Below are 17,913 nucleotides of genomic sequence, written 5' to 3'. Positions count from 1 at the left end.
TAAACATTCACAGGAGCTTTACTCATAAGTAGCCCCAAACTGAGAACATCTAAGATGTACTATAACAGGTAAATGTGTAAACAAATTGTAGTACATCCAAACCATGGAAAATTACTGAGCAACTAAAAGGATCAAATCATTGATACTAATATACATAGCAAGTTAGATGAGTCTCTGGGGAACTAAGCTGAATGATAAAAAGTCAGCCCCTAAATTTTACATGCTATATGATTTCATTTTATATAGTATTATAAAATGGCAAAATTTTAGAAATGGAGATTAGATTAGCGGTTGCCAAGAACTGGGGAGCAGCGATTAGGGGGATTAGAAGTGGGTGTGGCAATAATAGAGGAATATGAGGAATTCTTGTGGTGATAGAATTATTCTGCATTTTGACTATGGTTGTGGATATAAAGTTGTTTATGACTAAACACACACACGCACAAGTAAAACTGTGGAAATCTGAACAAGACAGATTTTATTGATATTAATATCCCAGTTGTGATATAGTACTAGCGATTTGTAAGATGTTATCACTGGGGAAAACTAGGTAACAAGAAATAGGAACTCTACATTATTTCTTCATTACCTATATTATTTCTTATGTTATATGTGATTCCACAATTACCTCAGTAAAAATTTCATTAGTGTAAAAGACTAACCCACACAAATAAGATTTTGAGTCCCAACTTCTTCTAGAAGTGCCTGCTGATTAGGCACATAATATGACCCCAAATTTTTGTGAGGCAACAAACAGCTTTAACAAATTTATTCTCACTGCTTAGTATGCTTGGCCATCTTTTCAGCTTCCAATATGGGTTTCTTTACTTCTGTACGATTGCTAAGCCAAAGGCACATTTAAAGGTTTTTAGTTACTGTAGTATATACTAGGTTAGGCTGCTATTTAAAAGCAACCTTGAAATCTCAGGAGCTTAACCTGATTAAGGTTTATTTCTCATTCAAAAAGGAGAAGGAGGTAGGAAGAGGAAGAGAGGTGGAGGGAGAGAGGAAGAAAGAGAGAGTGGGAAGGAGGGAGAAAGAGAGAGAGAACACTATCCTCCTACTTGTCATTGGTACTTTTAAGAAGAGTCCCAGGTTATTGAAACTAAAGTAACACTCAGAATAAATACACTTGAATACTTAGTGCTAACTATGGCCTGATAGAAAGAAGAGAGTTTCTAGCTCAACTCTGCCATCAGAATTCTCATCCTGATCTTATCATTGATACATTAAGGTGATGTTGATAACACAGTCTGCTTGTATAAAGCAGTACTGCTTACTCAAAATTAATAAAAAATATGTTTCAAGGAAAGGAATAAAATAAAAGGTGGTAAAGGTATTGTGAATTCTTGGAGGCTAGGGTGGGAGAAAGATAGTAGAATTATTGCATTTGAAGTGGTCCTCAGACAGTCATCCTGTTGAAATGTTACTTACTCTTCAAGTCTCACTTCAAATTCTAGCTCTTCTAGGAAACCAACAGAAGATAGGTTTCTCTTTCTTTACTGACTCCACACTTTGAAACTTTTCAAGGCAGAGATGCATGCCATTGATGTTTATATCTCCTATACCGATTTAAGAGAACACCTTGACACATAGTAGGTGCTTTGTATTGAGAATCACTACTCTGTGGTTTTGACTTGCATCTAAAAGAACACTTTCCATTATACAGCACTTGAGCAAAATGCCTATGCATATTACCTTATTCGATTCCCACAATAGCTTAGAAAAACTAAAAACTCCAGAATGCTCAGTGGCTTCCCAAAAGCCAAAAGTAATGAAAATTGATAACAGGACTCATATCTTCAGACTCCCATCTAAGAATGCTTTTCCTATTACAATGCATCTGTATGTCAAAGGCTATGAAAATTTTAAATAAAATGTACTAACTGGCACCACAACATAACACTATTTGTTATTCCTTCACATACTGAAGTGCTCAAAATAGGGTAGTCCTATCTAAACTCCAACTGGGGAGATTTCATTGGTGAAATACTATCAGGCCACTTTATAGATAAAGTACTATATAGATAAAGTACCTCATAGATGAGGAGGCCATAGAGTGTGGGCCCCTAAACTGCATTATAGCAAGGCTCCAGTATATTTATAGTTTTTAGTCACTAACAGGAAGAAAATTGCTTTGGAGAAAAATCTGTATATCTCACAAACAATATAAATTCTGCTATTTGGGAGTGATTTAAATGATGTTACATATAATTCATCTGGGGAAATGCTCCAGCTTGAGGAAATTCACTTGGGCACAAAATGTACATAAGGAGGATTAGTGGAAATCTAATTTTGCAGATGTATTGAGTGTATTTCAAATCTGGATTTACATATAGAAAAGAAGTTTGGGAAGAGAAGCTCTGAGAATGTTAACCATCATGCATTCTTTGCTAACAGGAACTGAAGACTTGATCATTTTTAATCTTAGTGTTCTAATCTAACCTACAAGAAATTCTTCAGAATCAAGGAGAAATTGTGTGACAATAAATCTATTTTGTCTGTAATGGGGAACAGAGATGAGCAGGTAGCTCATTAAACAATGGAAAGATATAAAATACCTTTCAATTAACAGGCAGTAGGTAGAAGCAAGTAAGTAGCTATCTCTGTTGAGCTTAAAGAGACCTTTAAAGTGAGTCTTTGTGTTGTTGCCACATCTCTGACAGATCAAGAGCTTTCACTTCTGAAGTATCTGAAGTGGAACATTATACTCCAGAACACAAGAGATGATCTCATCGATCAACCAATGTGTCAGCAAGATTTCCCATGAAATTTCAGAAAAAGAGGTAAAAGAAACCAGCTCAATCTGTAAATCAGATTCTGCTCTAGAAGATGGAATAGGAAAAAGACACTTTGATTGGAATTCAAAGGTGTCTTTTGGTATCTCAGCATTAGATACGCTTCAGATATGAGAGGGCTAAAAGTAATTAATAAAATTTTTTTTTACCATTTCTTATCTGTGCCAAAGCTTCTTAAAAAATACAGCACAGTAACTATAGTTAATGTGTGTATGCATGAGTGCTCAGTCATATCCAACTCTTTGCGAGCCCATGGACTGTAGCCCACTAGGCTCCTCTGTCCATGGGATTTTCCAGGCAAGAATACTGGAATGGGTTGCCATTTCCTTCTCCAGGACGTTATTAAAACTGCATTGCATATTTGAAAGTTGCTAAGAGAGTAGATCTTAAAAGTTCTCATCTCAAGAAAAAAAAAAGTTTTGGTGACTATGTAAGGAGACGGATGTTAACTAGACATCGTGGTGATCATTTGGTAATGTGTACAAATATTGAATCATGTGGTACATCTGAAACTAATATAATGCTCTATGTCAAATATACCTCAATTTTTTAAAAAAGGTAAAAACATGCCCAGACCTGAAAAATCCAATTTAAAATAATCTCTCAAACAATAATCACTAACATTGGGTAAAAGTGAAGTATGATTATGACATATCACAAAAAGCTGCTTCTCTAAAATGATCCTGAGAGGGTATTTTATGCAAGTTAGTAGAATCATGCTAGATTACCAAATATGTTTTACGTCAAAAATAAATAATTAAGGTGTTCACAGACCAGTGCTAATAGAACTATACTGGAGAAATATCACAAAACTCCTCATGGCATTTTAGTTACTCTAAAGATTCTTCTCTTTCTGTCATAAATAGCAGTCTAAATGTTGTGAGCAACTATTAAATAATTATGGGGTAACCCATGAGAGACTACAGTGATTATGGGTGAAATACGTTTTAGTCACTTCTTATCATCATGAAGCTCTGGGACACTTCATGAAAGAAGCAAATGCCATCAAAATACTCAAAGAACTTTGAAATAATGACAAGCCTAAGATTTTCTGCTGCCTGTCTCTTTATTACAGTGTTTGACAAATATTAACAGACAAGACAAGGTTGGTTATATGAAGAAATACAAAACACCTAAACTTCAGCCCTACCTCCCTGCTCTAAAAGAGTAGCTTCATATATTTATTTATTTATTTTTAGCTTCATATATTTAAAATGAATAACAAGTTGGCTCAGATTGATTGCCAACCCTGTCATAAGTGGTCCCAGTAGAGCTGAAGCTGCTGCAGTTTCAGTGACTGCCAGTTGAGAAGACAGATGTGTGACTGCAGCACTGCCATCAAGCCAATCTTGAAATAATGACATAAGTTTGCACAAAGAGAAATACAAGAGAGGGACCAGTATTTGACTATAGTTATTATTAATTTTCAGTTAGCTATATTAATCATGAGGAAAAGAGGCATATAAAATGTTTCTAAAATAGATAAATATCTATTTGAAAAAATTGGAAGAAAAGTTATGGCAAAACCAGACAATGTATTTAAAACACAGAGACATCCCTTTGCTGACAAAGGTCCGTCTAGTCAAATCTATGGTTTTTCCAGTAGTCCTGTACGATGTGAGAGTTGAACCATAAAAAAGGCTGAGTGCTGAAGAACTGAAGCTTTCAAACTGTGGTGCTGGAGAAGACTCTTCAGAGTCTACTGAGGGCAAGGAAATCAAACCAGTCAATCCTAAAGGAAATCAACCCTGAATATTCACTGGAAGGACTCATGCTAAAGCTGAACCGCCAATACTCTGGCCACCTGATGCGAAGAGCCAACTCACTGGAAAAGACCCTGATGCTGGGAAAGATTGAGAGCAAGAGGAGAAGGGGACGACAGAGGACAAAATGGTTGGATGGCATCACCGACTCAATGGACACGAGTTAGAGCAGATTCCAGGAGATGGTGAAGGACAGGAAAGCCTGGCATGCTGCAGTCCATGTGGTTGCAAAGAGTCAGACACTACTTTGCAACTGAACAACAATAGCAGCATATATGTTCAGTGTGCTCAGTCACTCAGTTGTGTCCGACTATTTGCATCTCATGGACTGTAGCCTGCCAAGCTCCTCTGTCCATGGGATTTTTCAGGCAAGAATACTGGAATGGGTGCCATTTCCTCATCCAAAGGATCTTCCTGACCCAGGGATCGAACTTGCGTCACCTGTGTCTTCTGCACTGAGCAGGTGGGTTCTTTACCACTGAGCCACCTGGGAAGCCACTCTCTCACTCAAAACTCTTATACTTACCTCTTCCTGATTTGGTTCCATCAGTGAAGTTCTATGTGATTTAGAGGAAGAAAGGGGCCTGGTTCTCTACTTACTCATGGATATTGAAAAGTTGACTGGACAGTATAATATTTTAACATATATAAAGTGTAATGTGTGATTTTCAAATCACTTTTAAAGACAAGCTGATTTTTAAGTTAAATATATAGCACAATATTTATGGTCCATAGCAGAAAAAAATTCTATACTGTCATTAAAGATACCAAATCATAAAAATATTTCCTAGAAATGTTTCAGAATACAGATTTAAGCTTTAAAATAATTTTTTAGAAAAACCTACCAGTTAGAGATTTCTCTTTACAATTTTTCTTATTTCTATTATTAAAATAACATGTTTTGGGTTTTTAAAAAACTATTATTTGGATGTGAATAAAGAGATTCATTGAAAAGTTTAATTTTAAAATTTCTCAGTCCACAGACCATTTCAGCAGACATGATGCCATTAATTATTAAGTAAAATAAACCACCACCATCACCACCAAAAAAAAAAAAAAAAAAAAAAAAACCCCTCTTAGCATAATTAAATCCTGCCACTCCATTCCCTGATCGTTTTTTCCTGACATGAAAAAGAAAGGTTTCTTGTGGGAACAAAAAAAGCAGCCCACAGTATCAAGAATCCCTAGGCTTTTTTCCATTATCATGGCCTCTCCACCTCATTTGAGAACCTGTATGAGCTCTCATTGCCTCTTCAGCTCAACTCAATTTTTAGCAGAAAAGTAACTCCAAGTAATCGTTACTTTCTATTGTCTTATCTTTTTTACTGTGTTGACTGAAGCTTTACCCAGACCACTAGAGTTTACATCCTACCCAAGTACTACCATTATCATATTTTGAAAACCCATGTCCTCTACTGCTAGGTAAATGATTGGGATTTGTTTTTATATCCGGTGACGCCCACGTTAGAATTGTTTTAAGAGCATACCAGTAGAAAGAATACTATTCTGATGATTATTCTGGTCTGAGCTCTGCCACTAATTAACTGTGTGTTCTTAGGGAAGTCGTTTAACCTCTCTGAACCACAATTCCTTCATTTACATAATATAGTAAGTTCTTGGTAGCACTAACAACCTTAATTTTACTAGTAGGAAAACAGTGGCTGAGAGCCTTGAGATTTCATTTATGACAAAGAGGATCCCAGTCAAAAAAAAAATCATTATAATCTTTCTTTACCTAATTACATTTTGACATCTCTCCAACTCCACCCAAAAGCACTGCTCACTGTAGGGAAATATGCAACAGAGAGGAATACAGCTGAGTCAAACTTTCTATGATCTCATTCCTCAGTGTTCTCTAGCCACCGATATGCTTCCACATCACAGCTGTTCTTAACCACTTCTCTAGGTAAGTGGTTTTCAATGATAATGTGTGGAACTGCCTTCTCTAGACTCAATTTAATAGCTCCCCTTTGAACCATATGACCCTTTTTTGTCTTTCTCCCTCAACCCATCCCCATCCACAGCAAACTCTGACAACCAGTTCTGCCGCTATCATTTACAGACTACCAATCATGGAACAGACACTGCTTAAGGAAACTTCAATGTTGCTTCTTTTAATCCTTACAAAAGCCCTAAAAGGTATATATTACTCATTTTTAAAATGAGGAAACAGACTCAGAGAAACTGAGTTACAATTAAGGTCACACAACTATTAAGTGGTAATATCTTGACTTGAGGGCTTCCAGGTGGCATAGTGGTAAAGAATCTTCCTAACAATGCAGGAGATGCAAGAGATGGGGTTCGATCCCTGGGTTGGGAAGAGCCCCTGGAGTAGGAAATAGCAACACACTCCAGTATTCTTGCTCATGGATAGAGGAGCCCGGCAGGTTACAGTCCATGGGGTCACAAAGAGCTGGACACCTACTGAGCATGCACACACACACACCCCTTGACTTGAATCCATATCTATCTGATTCAGAAACCTCTCCCCATCAGGTAATTAATACTAAAGTGAAAATCGCTCAGTCGTATCCAACTCTTTGTGACCCCATGAACTGTACATTCCATGGAATTCTCCAGGTCAGAATACTGGAGTGGGTGGCCTTTCCCTTCTCTGGTGGATCTTCCCAACCCAGGGATTGAGCCTAGGTCTCCCGCATTGCAGGTGGATTCTTTACCAGCTGAACCACAAATTAAAGCAATATAGAATTTAACCTCCCTCTGATGATTCAAAATACAGTTTAGAATAGAATAGGATATTTTTTTCTTTTAACGCAGGAAAGAAGGAAGTAAACATGGATGATGATGATACAGGTATATTTGGAAGGGAAAGAAGCAGAAGTTCATGGTTGATGACCTCTATTAATGCAGAGAATGAGGAATCTATAAAGCCAAATAATATTTGTATTATTTTCATACTACATCTTTAAAAATAGTAACTCTGATTGGTTAACTAGCTCCCATTTGTCTCAATTACTGACGTCTCAGTATATTCCATATAGGCAAAGGTCTATGACAATCATTTCCCACCAGTTTTTATTTTAAATCTATTGAAAAGCTGAGAGAATAGTAAAAGTCACAAATTTAAAAACCTTTTTCCTAGGTTAACCCACTGTTCCCATTTTGCCACAAATTTCTCCATCTTTTTCTCCTCACAAATGATTTTGGTTGAACCACTTGAAATAAAACTAGCATGCAGCTAATTTTATTCTCTAAATGTAGCATGCAGCTTCTAAGAGTAAAAATACTTTCTTGCATAACCATAATAACATACATAGGAAAATAAAAAATCCCTTAATATTTAATGTGCAGTTCATACTCAGTTTCCCTAAATGTTCTAAATAATGTCTTCTGGGCTTTGATCCAGTATCTAATCAAAGTTAACATGGTAGACTTGATTGTTATATCTCTTTTAATCTATAACAATCTCCTTAATTTTTTTGTTCTGAACTTTCTAGTTATCCATGACTGATTTTTCAAGAGTTGAATCCATTATCTTTCAGAATATATTCCCCATAGAATGTCTGATTATTTTCTTATCATTAGATTCAGGTTAAACATTTTTAATAAGAATACTACATATTATGCACTTCTCATGTCAGATCAAGAAGCACACAATGTCGACTTATTGCAATACTAGTGATATTAAATTTGATCACTTGATTAAAGTGGTACTTGTCAGACAGCACTGTTGCAAAGGTACATTTTCTCCTTTGTAATTTTTAAAAAATGGGTAGAGTTTTAGCATTCCTAAGTGGTTTTAGCATTCCTTGATGACCCTTGCCAGAATCAATCAATAAGCCAGGGCTAAAAAATGGTAACTTTCTCATTAAATTGTACAATTAAAATGACTGCATGTAAATTGAGTACATAAATTATATCTAAATAAACTTAAAAATCACTTAGTAACTTGTAGTCTATATTTGATCCGTTTCCTGTCTGTGTGTGTATATACATATATATATAATATATATATATTTGTTTTTTGCCAAGAAATGACTGACAGTTTAAATATAAATGAGGTAGAGGATTCAACATCATGGAAACCTTAATGAAAGTATTCTTTTGATAATGTTTTAAATAGTGGTTCTCTATTTCTTCTACAATTATTAGCTGTACAATCATTCCTTCTACAATTATTAGCTGCCATGCTTCTATAAAGACTCTTCACTGCATCTCCCATTTCTCTCTGTCTCTGTCTTTTTTGGGAATATCACTGTGGTCTCATGAGGTTTTTCTCCCTCAGTGTATTATAATCCATCACTGTCATTATTCTTTTTGACGTTGAAACCTGATTTGGCCAGTAGAAGCCCATTAAAGCACCATCTCGTGTCCTGAATATCTCATTAGTTTTTGAATAATCTGTTTTCTGGCATAAAAAGTGCCAAACTCACCCTGTACTTCCCCTGTGTAAGACCTGAGATCAGATATTTCTCTAAGAAGCCTTGGTTCACTTTAATGGTAATGGTATGTAGAAACCAAGATCTAAGTGCTAGATGTGCTCACTGCTATCAGGGTATATCATTGCTTTTTGGCCCTTTCCGTGTATAGAAAAAGGGAACAGTAATTCATACTGATGTTTGCAATTCAAATTTATAACAAAATATGAAAGAAAGAAAAATATCTTATTTCTGATTTATCTTTTAATGAAAATCTTGGTTTCTATTATTAATAAATCTGTGCATTTGCTTTCTACTATATTTATAATGATGGGCTTCCCAGGAGGCACTACCAGCCTGCCAATGTTAGAGATGTAAGAGATGTGGGTTCGATCCCTGGTTCAGGAAGATCCCCTGGAGGAGGGCATGGCAATCCACTGCAGTATTCTTGCCTGGAGAATCCCATGGATAAAGGAGCCAAGTGGGTTACAGTCCATAGGGTTGCAAAGAGTCAGACATGAGTGAAGTGACTTAGCAAGCACACACATATTTATAATGGTAGAAATATCATTATACCACATGCATATGTAATATATAGCATCATCCTGAAACTAATGATAAATTTATTAAGAAAGCTTAAGATTTCTTTGTAGTTCTTTTTATCATTAAGATTATATCCTAGCAAGGATGCACCATCAAAAACACAATGTACAAAAGTTATCCGAACTGCATATTTATGTTATAAATTAGTTACACAGGTTTGTTTGGTTTCATTTTGTATTCAGTTTTAGCATTTGTCTTTCTTCCCACTATTTTTGGCTTAATTTTAATTTTTGAATATTTAAATTTTTACATGGTCCAGAAGTCAAAACTGTATAAAAAAAAAAGGCATACCCAGAAAAGTCCTGTTTCCATTCCTACCTCCTCCACCCCATTCCTAAACACCCCCTATTTTCATCAGTTTCTAGTTTATCCTTCCTATGTTTCATTTTATAAAAATAAGCAATTACAGTTCTTCAGAATTAATACAGACATAACATGTGTTAAATAGTACTCCTACAACTGAGTTCTTATTTGAGTGTGGTCATGGTGCACAAAACCTGACTTGTATCACATTTTCTACTTACAGATAACTTGAGGTACAAATAAACTCCCACCTGAAGTATGATTAATCCACTGTAGACAGTCCAAATGAACATTTAGAATTCTGCAGATCTGCTGGAGCTAAAAACACACAGGAATGCATTTGAATAAGTTCTAATAAGGTGGAAGAAACTGGAGCCTATTATACAGAGTGAAGTAAGTCAGAAAGAAAAACACCAATACAGTATCCTAACGCATATATATGGAATTTAGAAAGATGGTAACAGTGACCCTATATACAAGACAGCAAAAGAGACACAGATGTAAAGAACAGTCTTTTGGACTCTATGGGAAAAGGCGAGGGTGGGATGATTTGAGAGGGTAGCATTGAAACGTGTACATTATATGTGAAGCGGATCGCCAGTCAAGGTTCAATGCATGAGACAGGGTGCTCAGGGCTGGTGCACTGGGATGACCCTGGGGGGTGGATGGGATAGGGAGGGAGGTGGGAGGGGGGGTCTGGATGGGAAACACATGTGCACCCGAGGCTGATTCATGTCAATGTATGGCAAAAACCACTAAAAAATTGTAAAGTAATTAGCTTCCAATTAAAATAAATAAATTAATTTAAAGAATATTAGCTGTAAAAAATTAAAATAAAAAAACTGTTCTGTAAAGCAACTATCCTTCAGCTAAAAAATTAAATTTAAAAAACTGGAAAAACAAACAAACAAAAAACTACACAGGATTCTTAGATTATGATTATTCTGATATGGTAAAGAAAAAATAAACATAAAAAATGAAATTAGGAAGTTATTTACATTTCTTCTGATAAGAAATTTACTGAGAATATGCTAAGTATTAACTGCATGGGTTTTTTGCTATTTTATGTTTGTAATGTTCATATATTAGTTTAATCTATTTCAACTGTCAAGAATTCAATTCCTACAATTCAGTAAAAAAAAAAAACCACCTAACTTCTATAGTACAAAAATAAGGAAAGAAAATTAAGAGACATTTGACAGAACAAGAAATTCATATAAAACCTTTAAAATATGACCTTTTATCAACCAAACTAACTTTTTTTGGGGGGATTTTATTTTATTTTATTTTATTTATTTATTTATTTTTATTAGTTGGAGGCTAATTACTTCACAACATTTCAGTGGGTTTTGTCATACATTGACATGAATCAGCCATAGAGTTACACGTATTCCCCATCCCGATCCCCCATCCTTTTAAATTGAGGTATAATTGATACATATAACATTATATTAGCTTTAGGTATATACAATAATGATTTGATATTCATATATATTATGGAATGACTACCACATTAAGTCAGTTAATACTCACCATAGTTACAAAAATTTTTTTCCTTATAAGGACTTTCCCAATTTATTCTTTTAGCAATTTTCAAATATGTAATACAGTATTATTAACTGTAGCTACCATGGTTTTTTCATTTTGTAACTAGAAGTTTGTACCTTTTGACTCCCTTCAGCCATTTTCCCCACCACTCACCTCCATCCTATGGCAGGCAATCACCAATCTGTTCTGGGTATTTATGAGCTTGGTTTAGTTTTAGTTTTTTGTTTTCAAATTCCATATATAAGTGAGATCGTATGGTATTTGTCTTTCTCTAACTGACTTATTTTACTTTGCATAATGCTCTCAAGGTCCATCCATGTTATTGCAAACAGCAAAATTTCCAAATCATCCATTTTTAATAACGGTAATATTCAGTTGTCAAGTGTGTGTGGAAAATAGGTACATTCATACACAGCCTATGATAATATAAATTGACCCAGCCCTTCAAAATGTAAATTTTTGCAATATATACCAAAGTCTTATATATATATATCAAACTAAGATATATATCAAATAATATATATATATCAAATTATGTATGTATATTTATCAAATATGTATGTATATTTATCAAATATTTCAAAACCTAAGCTATCAGGGTTTCCCTGGTAGCTCAGCTGGTAAAGAATCTGCCTGCAATGAAGGAGACCCCAGTCCGATTCCTGGGTCGGGAAGATCCTCTGCAGAAGGGATAGGCTACCCACTCCAGTATTCTTGGGCTTCCCTTGTGGCTCAGCTGGTAAAAAATCCATCTGAAACGCAGGAGACCTGGGTTCAATTCCTGGATTGGGAAGATCCCGTGGAGAAGGGTATGGCTATCCACTCCAGTGTTCTGGCCTAGAGAATTCAGTCCATGGGGTTGCAAAGAGTTGGACACGATTGAGTGACTTTCACACCAAAGTCTTACCTTTTAACTCAGTATACTCTACTTCTAGAAATCTATCCAGAAGAAATAATGAAATCTAAACATACACCAGGTCATTACAGGTTAATTTCATAATGGTAAAATTTTGCAACAATATCTCCATCAATAAAAATGATTAAATATATTATGGTAAAGTCATCTCTAATGAAATATTATAGAGTTATTATAACCATATTTTCAAAGAATGGTTAAAATTTGGGGAAAATACCATGAAAGAATATTAAATGAAGACAGAATCCAAAACTTTACATAGATGTGTTTCTAATAATATTTAAAAGAAAAAAAGTATATACCTCTATTTTAACTGTATAGCAAAAATACTTGAAAGAAATATACTAATATATTGGCAGAATACTGGTAACACAGGGGATTTAATTTTCTTTACAGATTCTCATATTTTCTAAGCTTAACACATTGAATAAGCATATATATTTATTTTGTAACAAAATTACTAATCCTTTTAAAAATGTTAGAATACTTTTGACAAATAGACATATATTCTGGCAAAGTCCAGGATAATGAAAAACGAGGAGAAACGAAAATGTTACCACACTTAAGTGGTATGTAATAAAAATAACAGATTTAGTGTATATTAATATAATAAACAGAAATAAAATTTGTAGTAGGAACAATGAATTTTTATAAAAATCTGTGGCTGAATATCATATACCATAATATAAACTTGCTTAATAAAAATTTCAGAAAGTAAGTGGTCTTTCCTATGTACCCCTTACCCCTGAAAACGGTAAAAATAAACAAGTAAATCCCATCACTGTGAATATCGTTGAACATACTTGCTATTTTTCTACCCTAGTGTATTGGCCTACAGTAATAAGGCTTTGTTGATCTGGTTACAATTAATTATCTACAAGAATATTAGTGTTCAGCAAATGTTTTCTCTGCTTCCTGTCCAATGATTTATGCTATCTGAGAAAAGAGATGAATTATTGCTGATTTCTTGCTTCTTTTGTCCTGCTATCAAGAAGCAATTATCCTTGCATTAACTCATCTTAAACATCTCAATCACTCTTGCCAGGAAAAACAGAAACAAAAGACTCAAATCCTTTACTCCCTACTACTAAAACAAAATAAAACAATCCAAGGCTTAGTAGAGATAAAGGATAAGGATAGGATTACAGTTTCCTTTCACTTACTCTGTTTAGAACACTTATCTTACATTAATTCAACATAGAGACTAGACATCAGCTCTGCCTTATGTCTAAATCGACATGTATTTATTTATGCATCAAAGTTCTATGATAAAACAATCTTGAATTTTGAAATCATAATGGTGATCTGATCTTTCACTAAAAGGAAAGTCTATAATGTTAACTCTTGCAGGAAGATGGTAGCATGTGTAAACTCAAGACTAATTTATATTTGTTTTTGTTCAATTTTAGATTCACTTGAAGTAGAGAATAGCAAATTTTTATAGTTGGAGGAAAATTCAAGATCATTTAGTCCACCCTTGACATTCTACAAAAGGGGCCAAGACTTAGATTAAGTGACTTGAATAAAATTCTAGTGCTTTCTCAACTATACCATGCTGTCTCTTTCTAATTAAAAAAGCTAGTAAAATGTTATATAAAGAACTGTCTGTATATAATTGGACAAACAGCTTAATCACTACTTATAGATATGTCATTCATCCTCACCTCTCCAGCTTCAGGCTCCACTCCTAATTATAATCAACTGGTAGAAAGTACAACCTGAGCTCCCACAACAGGAGACTTCTCTTACCATTATTGTCATGGGGTGGGAGTGGGGAAAAGGACTAAGACGATAGGGAAAGGCAGAGGAAATAAGTTCTTTAATTAGAGTATAGATAAAGGAAAATAAATCAATCTTTTCTTATCACCAAATTAATTGAAAACATCTCAACTCTATAACTGGAGCCTCGGCTGTATTTTCTCATGTTATAATAAATTTACATTATGAGTTAACTAGGATTCCACAAGGCAGGTGGAAACCTAATAACTATACTTAAAATTTCTATGGAAAAATATACTGTAAGTCTTGAGTAGTTGACTTTTCGAACTTTTGAAATATAACCTAATTATAAATTAAGGATTGCCTGGATATACCTACAAGACTCAAAATGTGTATGTATATATATAGACATACACTCACAATTATATGAACATGTAGATGAATATGTGAAAGGACAAATAAACTAGCTAAGGAGTAAGTGAATAGAAAAATTAGAATAGAGACATATTTATGGGAAGAACAGAGAGAAAACCCTGAAAATTTTGGGAGACCAGTAATTTTTTTACCCTCCTGGAAATAATATCAAAAAACTCACAACCTTTTTCTGCTCCTGAATATTTCCTGCTCCACTAACTACACCCAAAACTTCATACCTCTGGAGGCAGATAAGGAACACTATAGAGGACAGGAGAAGGTGACTAGGTAAAGGAACAACAGAATGCTAATTTCATACTAAATTTTGGTTGTCTAAATAGATAAAGCAGTTAACATACCGGGTCAGTAGAGTCAGCAGGACTTTCAAATATATTCAGGTACTCAATGATGTCCTTGAGATCTTGGGTTATTTGTTTCAGCTGAGCATCTACATTTTCTGCTAACTTGTAACTGAAAAGGCAGGTAAAATAAAGGGATTAACAAAAAATGTTTTCTCCACTATGCATTGTTACTGACATACAAAGAATGATACTGCCAATTGAATTTGCCCTCATTCCCCTACCTTCTCACTGTGTCTCAGTCATGACTAACAGCACATTTTTATGGATGTAGCATTCATGACCGTATTCTAAAAAGATTCCATAGGTGAAGGCTTTTATGCACTTTGCCATTTTTACAGTAACCCATTACCTCACCTATTAGATATCAGAACAAATCCATAGGTTACTTAGTTATATGAGAAGTTATTTTGGGGTTTAGTGATTTTAAGAAATGTTGAGATGTCTGCAACAATTTTGAATACACAAATCTTCAAAGTAAAATCTCATACAAATATACTCCATCATCCAAGAAAAGATATTTTAAAAAATGAGATTCATAACAATCAAAGTCAGAAAAATCTGCTGAGTTCACAACAAATCGATTAGTTGGCTAAGTTCTCAAGATTTCCACCCCAAGTATTTGTGTGTGCATACACACACAGTTAACCTGTCAATGAATGTGTTTATGAGAATTAAAGTAAGCAGAGGATTTTTCAATGTCTATCAGTTCAGTTGCTCAGTAGTGTCCGACTCTGCAACCCCATGGACTGCAGCACTCCAGGCATCCCTGTCCATCACCAACTCCTGGAGTTTACCCAAACTCATGTCCATCGAGTCGGTGATGCCATCCAACCATCTCATCCTCTGTCGTCCCCTTCTCCTCCTGCCCTCAATCTTTCCCAGCATTAGGGTCTTTTCCAATGAGTCAGCTCTTCGCATCAGGTGGCCAAAGTATTGGAGTTTCAGCTTCAGCATCAGTTCTTCCAATGAATATTCAGGACTGATTTCCTTTAGGATGGATTGGTTGGATCTCCTTGCAGTCCAAGGGACTCTCAAGAGTCTTCTCCAACACCACGGTTCAGAAGCATCAATTCTTCAGCACTCAGCTTTCTTTATAGTCTAACTCCATCCATACACAACTACTGGAAAAACCATAGTCTTGACTAGATGGACCTTTGTCTATAAAGACTAAATAATTCAATTAAATTTATTTGTAACTACTACCTTTCTGTCCCAAAGTACTTATAGATAATTGGCTGCCTAGATTGTTGAAGATTCTAGTAAAGATTCCAAAGCAATATAAATCTGACTACCTAAAAAGCAATTAGAAAGAAAGTAATGTTTCTTTAACCTACAGGTAGGATCACATGGCTGAAAATGTAACTCTATATTTCCAAGAGAATGATAGAATGCATAGGATAATCAGTGCAATGAAAAGAAAGATTCACAAAGGCTGAAATACAAAAGAAGAAACAGAGAGCTAGGGTTCATACAGATTAGGTGTACTTAATCACATTTAATACATCTACAAAAAGTTAACTTGCAAGGTTTTAAAAAATAAGCTCAGTCTTAACTAACTAATAAGCCATTGATAAAATCAATCAGATTTAGTTTATGTAGTACATTCATACAAGTTCTTCTAATAACATTTTATAATTTGGCCTGATTACCAAATCTCAGTTCTAAAGAAATAAAGTTACTGTGGGAATATTGGCAATATATTGACTAAAGATAAAAACCAAATCACACACAAATAAAATATATTCAATCTAAGACATCGACAAAATCATTCAATGTTTAAAAGCCACACAGTCTGCTCCTGTATTAACAAACTTCCTTTAAAATAAGAAACAGATTTATCACTGAAGCAACTGCATAAACATTAGGTTTAAAAGAGTCAGTACAAATAGGAGGTCATAAATATTCCATAATATAATGATACTGCACACATAAAATTTGTATTTATAATTTAAGAACAAACTTGACAAATATAAAAAACTTTACAGTGGTCATGTCTAACCCTGAGATTAATAACAGTGTACAAAATGCTACAAAACAAAACTGCCAGAATGACTACTTCATTTACAAGCATCCTGAAAACATAAACAGCAGTCAAATAAGTTGACAAATGGCAACTGCCAGAACTTGCACTTTTCTCCTGATTTTTATTCCCTGCCTTCAAAATCATTTTTACTTTTGTTCAGTTAGCTAAGACCTGCCCTATTCCTCAGTCTTTATTTAGTTACTTACGTCTTCTCATGCTCATCTATATAGTGTGGATAAACAGACCCACTATGGTCCTTTAGAGACTCCTCCAAAGGGATCAAGAGATTTTCCAGTTCCTTTTGCTGTGACAGGATAAAATCCAATTCTTGTTCCAGCCTGAAAAAAAAAGTCAATAGAAGGGCTGATGAAAGGAATTTGGAGTGGCAAAATAAATGTCAATAAACTATAACAAGGAAAAACAACTAGACAAAGAAATGGATCTTTAATCTTCCAACCTAGGGAAGCTAAGGTTCTACCTTTTCTGATCCAGTTTCACTTTTTCTACTTCTCCATGTAAAGCAGTTATCTATAAAGGAAAATAAGAATATAATAGTATAAATATTTGAATTTATATTGTAACTGTAAGGCAATATTTATTTTGTAATATACACTTCAAGTATGAAAGAGTTCCTAATTCAGGACACTTATTACCTAAGGAAAATATTTTTAAGTTTATCGCTAATATTGGAAGGAAAAATTAACCATGAAACATGGGTCTATTTTCCTGTGTTCATCAGAAAATACTTGTACAATGCAGGTAAATTAATCAGAATATATTCTTACTTTCTCACCATTCTTCATCAGTGTATAGTCCCAAGCATTGACCAGGGTGGCCTGATGAAGAAAGTGTTTCTCTTGATCCTCTAACTCAAGGCTCCATTTGTTTACCAGACCATCCAGCTGACCATATGTCATCACAGGAGTTATGATTGCACTAAAAAGAAGGATACAGTATGATTGGATGATCATACTTTCCAGAGTATGATCAGATTTTTAAAAGTATAACATAGAAGAACTTAGAGAAAAAAATACCACATTTTACAGGCATTTCTCCGACCTGCTCCCCAACAAAACCACCAAAAC

The 17,913-nt window shown here is 34.6% G+C and overlaps 1 protein-coding gene across 3 annotated transcripts in view; it reads right to left on the bottom strand.

The window, feature by feature from the left end:
• The window catches only part of NUP62CL (nucleoporin 62 C-terminal like), an 83,331-nt gene that overhangs the window by 15,851 nt on the left and 49,567 nt on the right, over positions 1–17,913 (bottom strand). For 2 of the 3 annotated variants that reach the window (XM_065915413.1, XM_065915414.1), the window contains 5 exons: positions 17,614–17,764; positions 17,307–17,356; positions 17,035–17,166; positions 14,803–14,914; positions 10,098–10,164 (listed from right to left, as the gene is read on the bottom strand). In XM_065915413.1, coding sequence (XP_065771485.1) covers positions 10,098–10,164; positions 14,803–14,914; positions 17,035–17,166; positions 17,307–17,356; positions 17,614–17,764 — 512 coding nt within the window. The remainder of the gene's footprint in view (positions 1–10,097; positions 10,165–14,802; positions 14,915–17,034; positions 17,167–17,306; positions 17,357–17,613; positions 17,765–17,913) is intronic. The other variant, XM_065915415.1, reaches the window with a different exon arrangement.

Source organism: Muntiacus reevesi, chromosome X (assembly GCF_963930625.1).
Source record: "Muntiacus reevesi chromosome X, mMunRee1.1, whole genome shotgun sequence".
NCBI classification, from domain to species: domain Eukaryota; kingdom Metazoa; phylum Chordata; class Mammalia; order Artiodactyla; family Cervidae; genus Muntiacus; species Muntiacus reevesi.
Note: the sequence above shows the minus strand (reverse complement) of the source record. Positions and strands in the feature narration are given on the sequence as shown.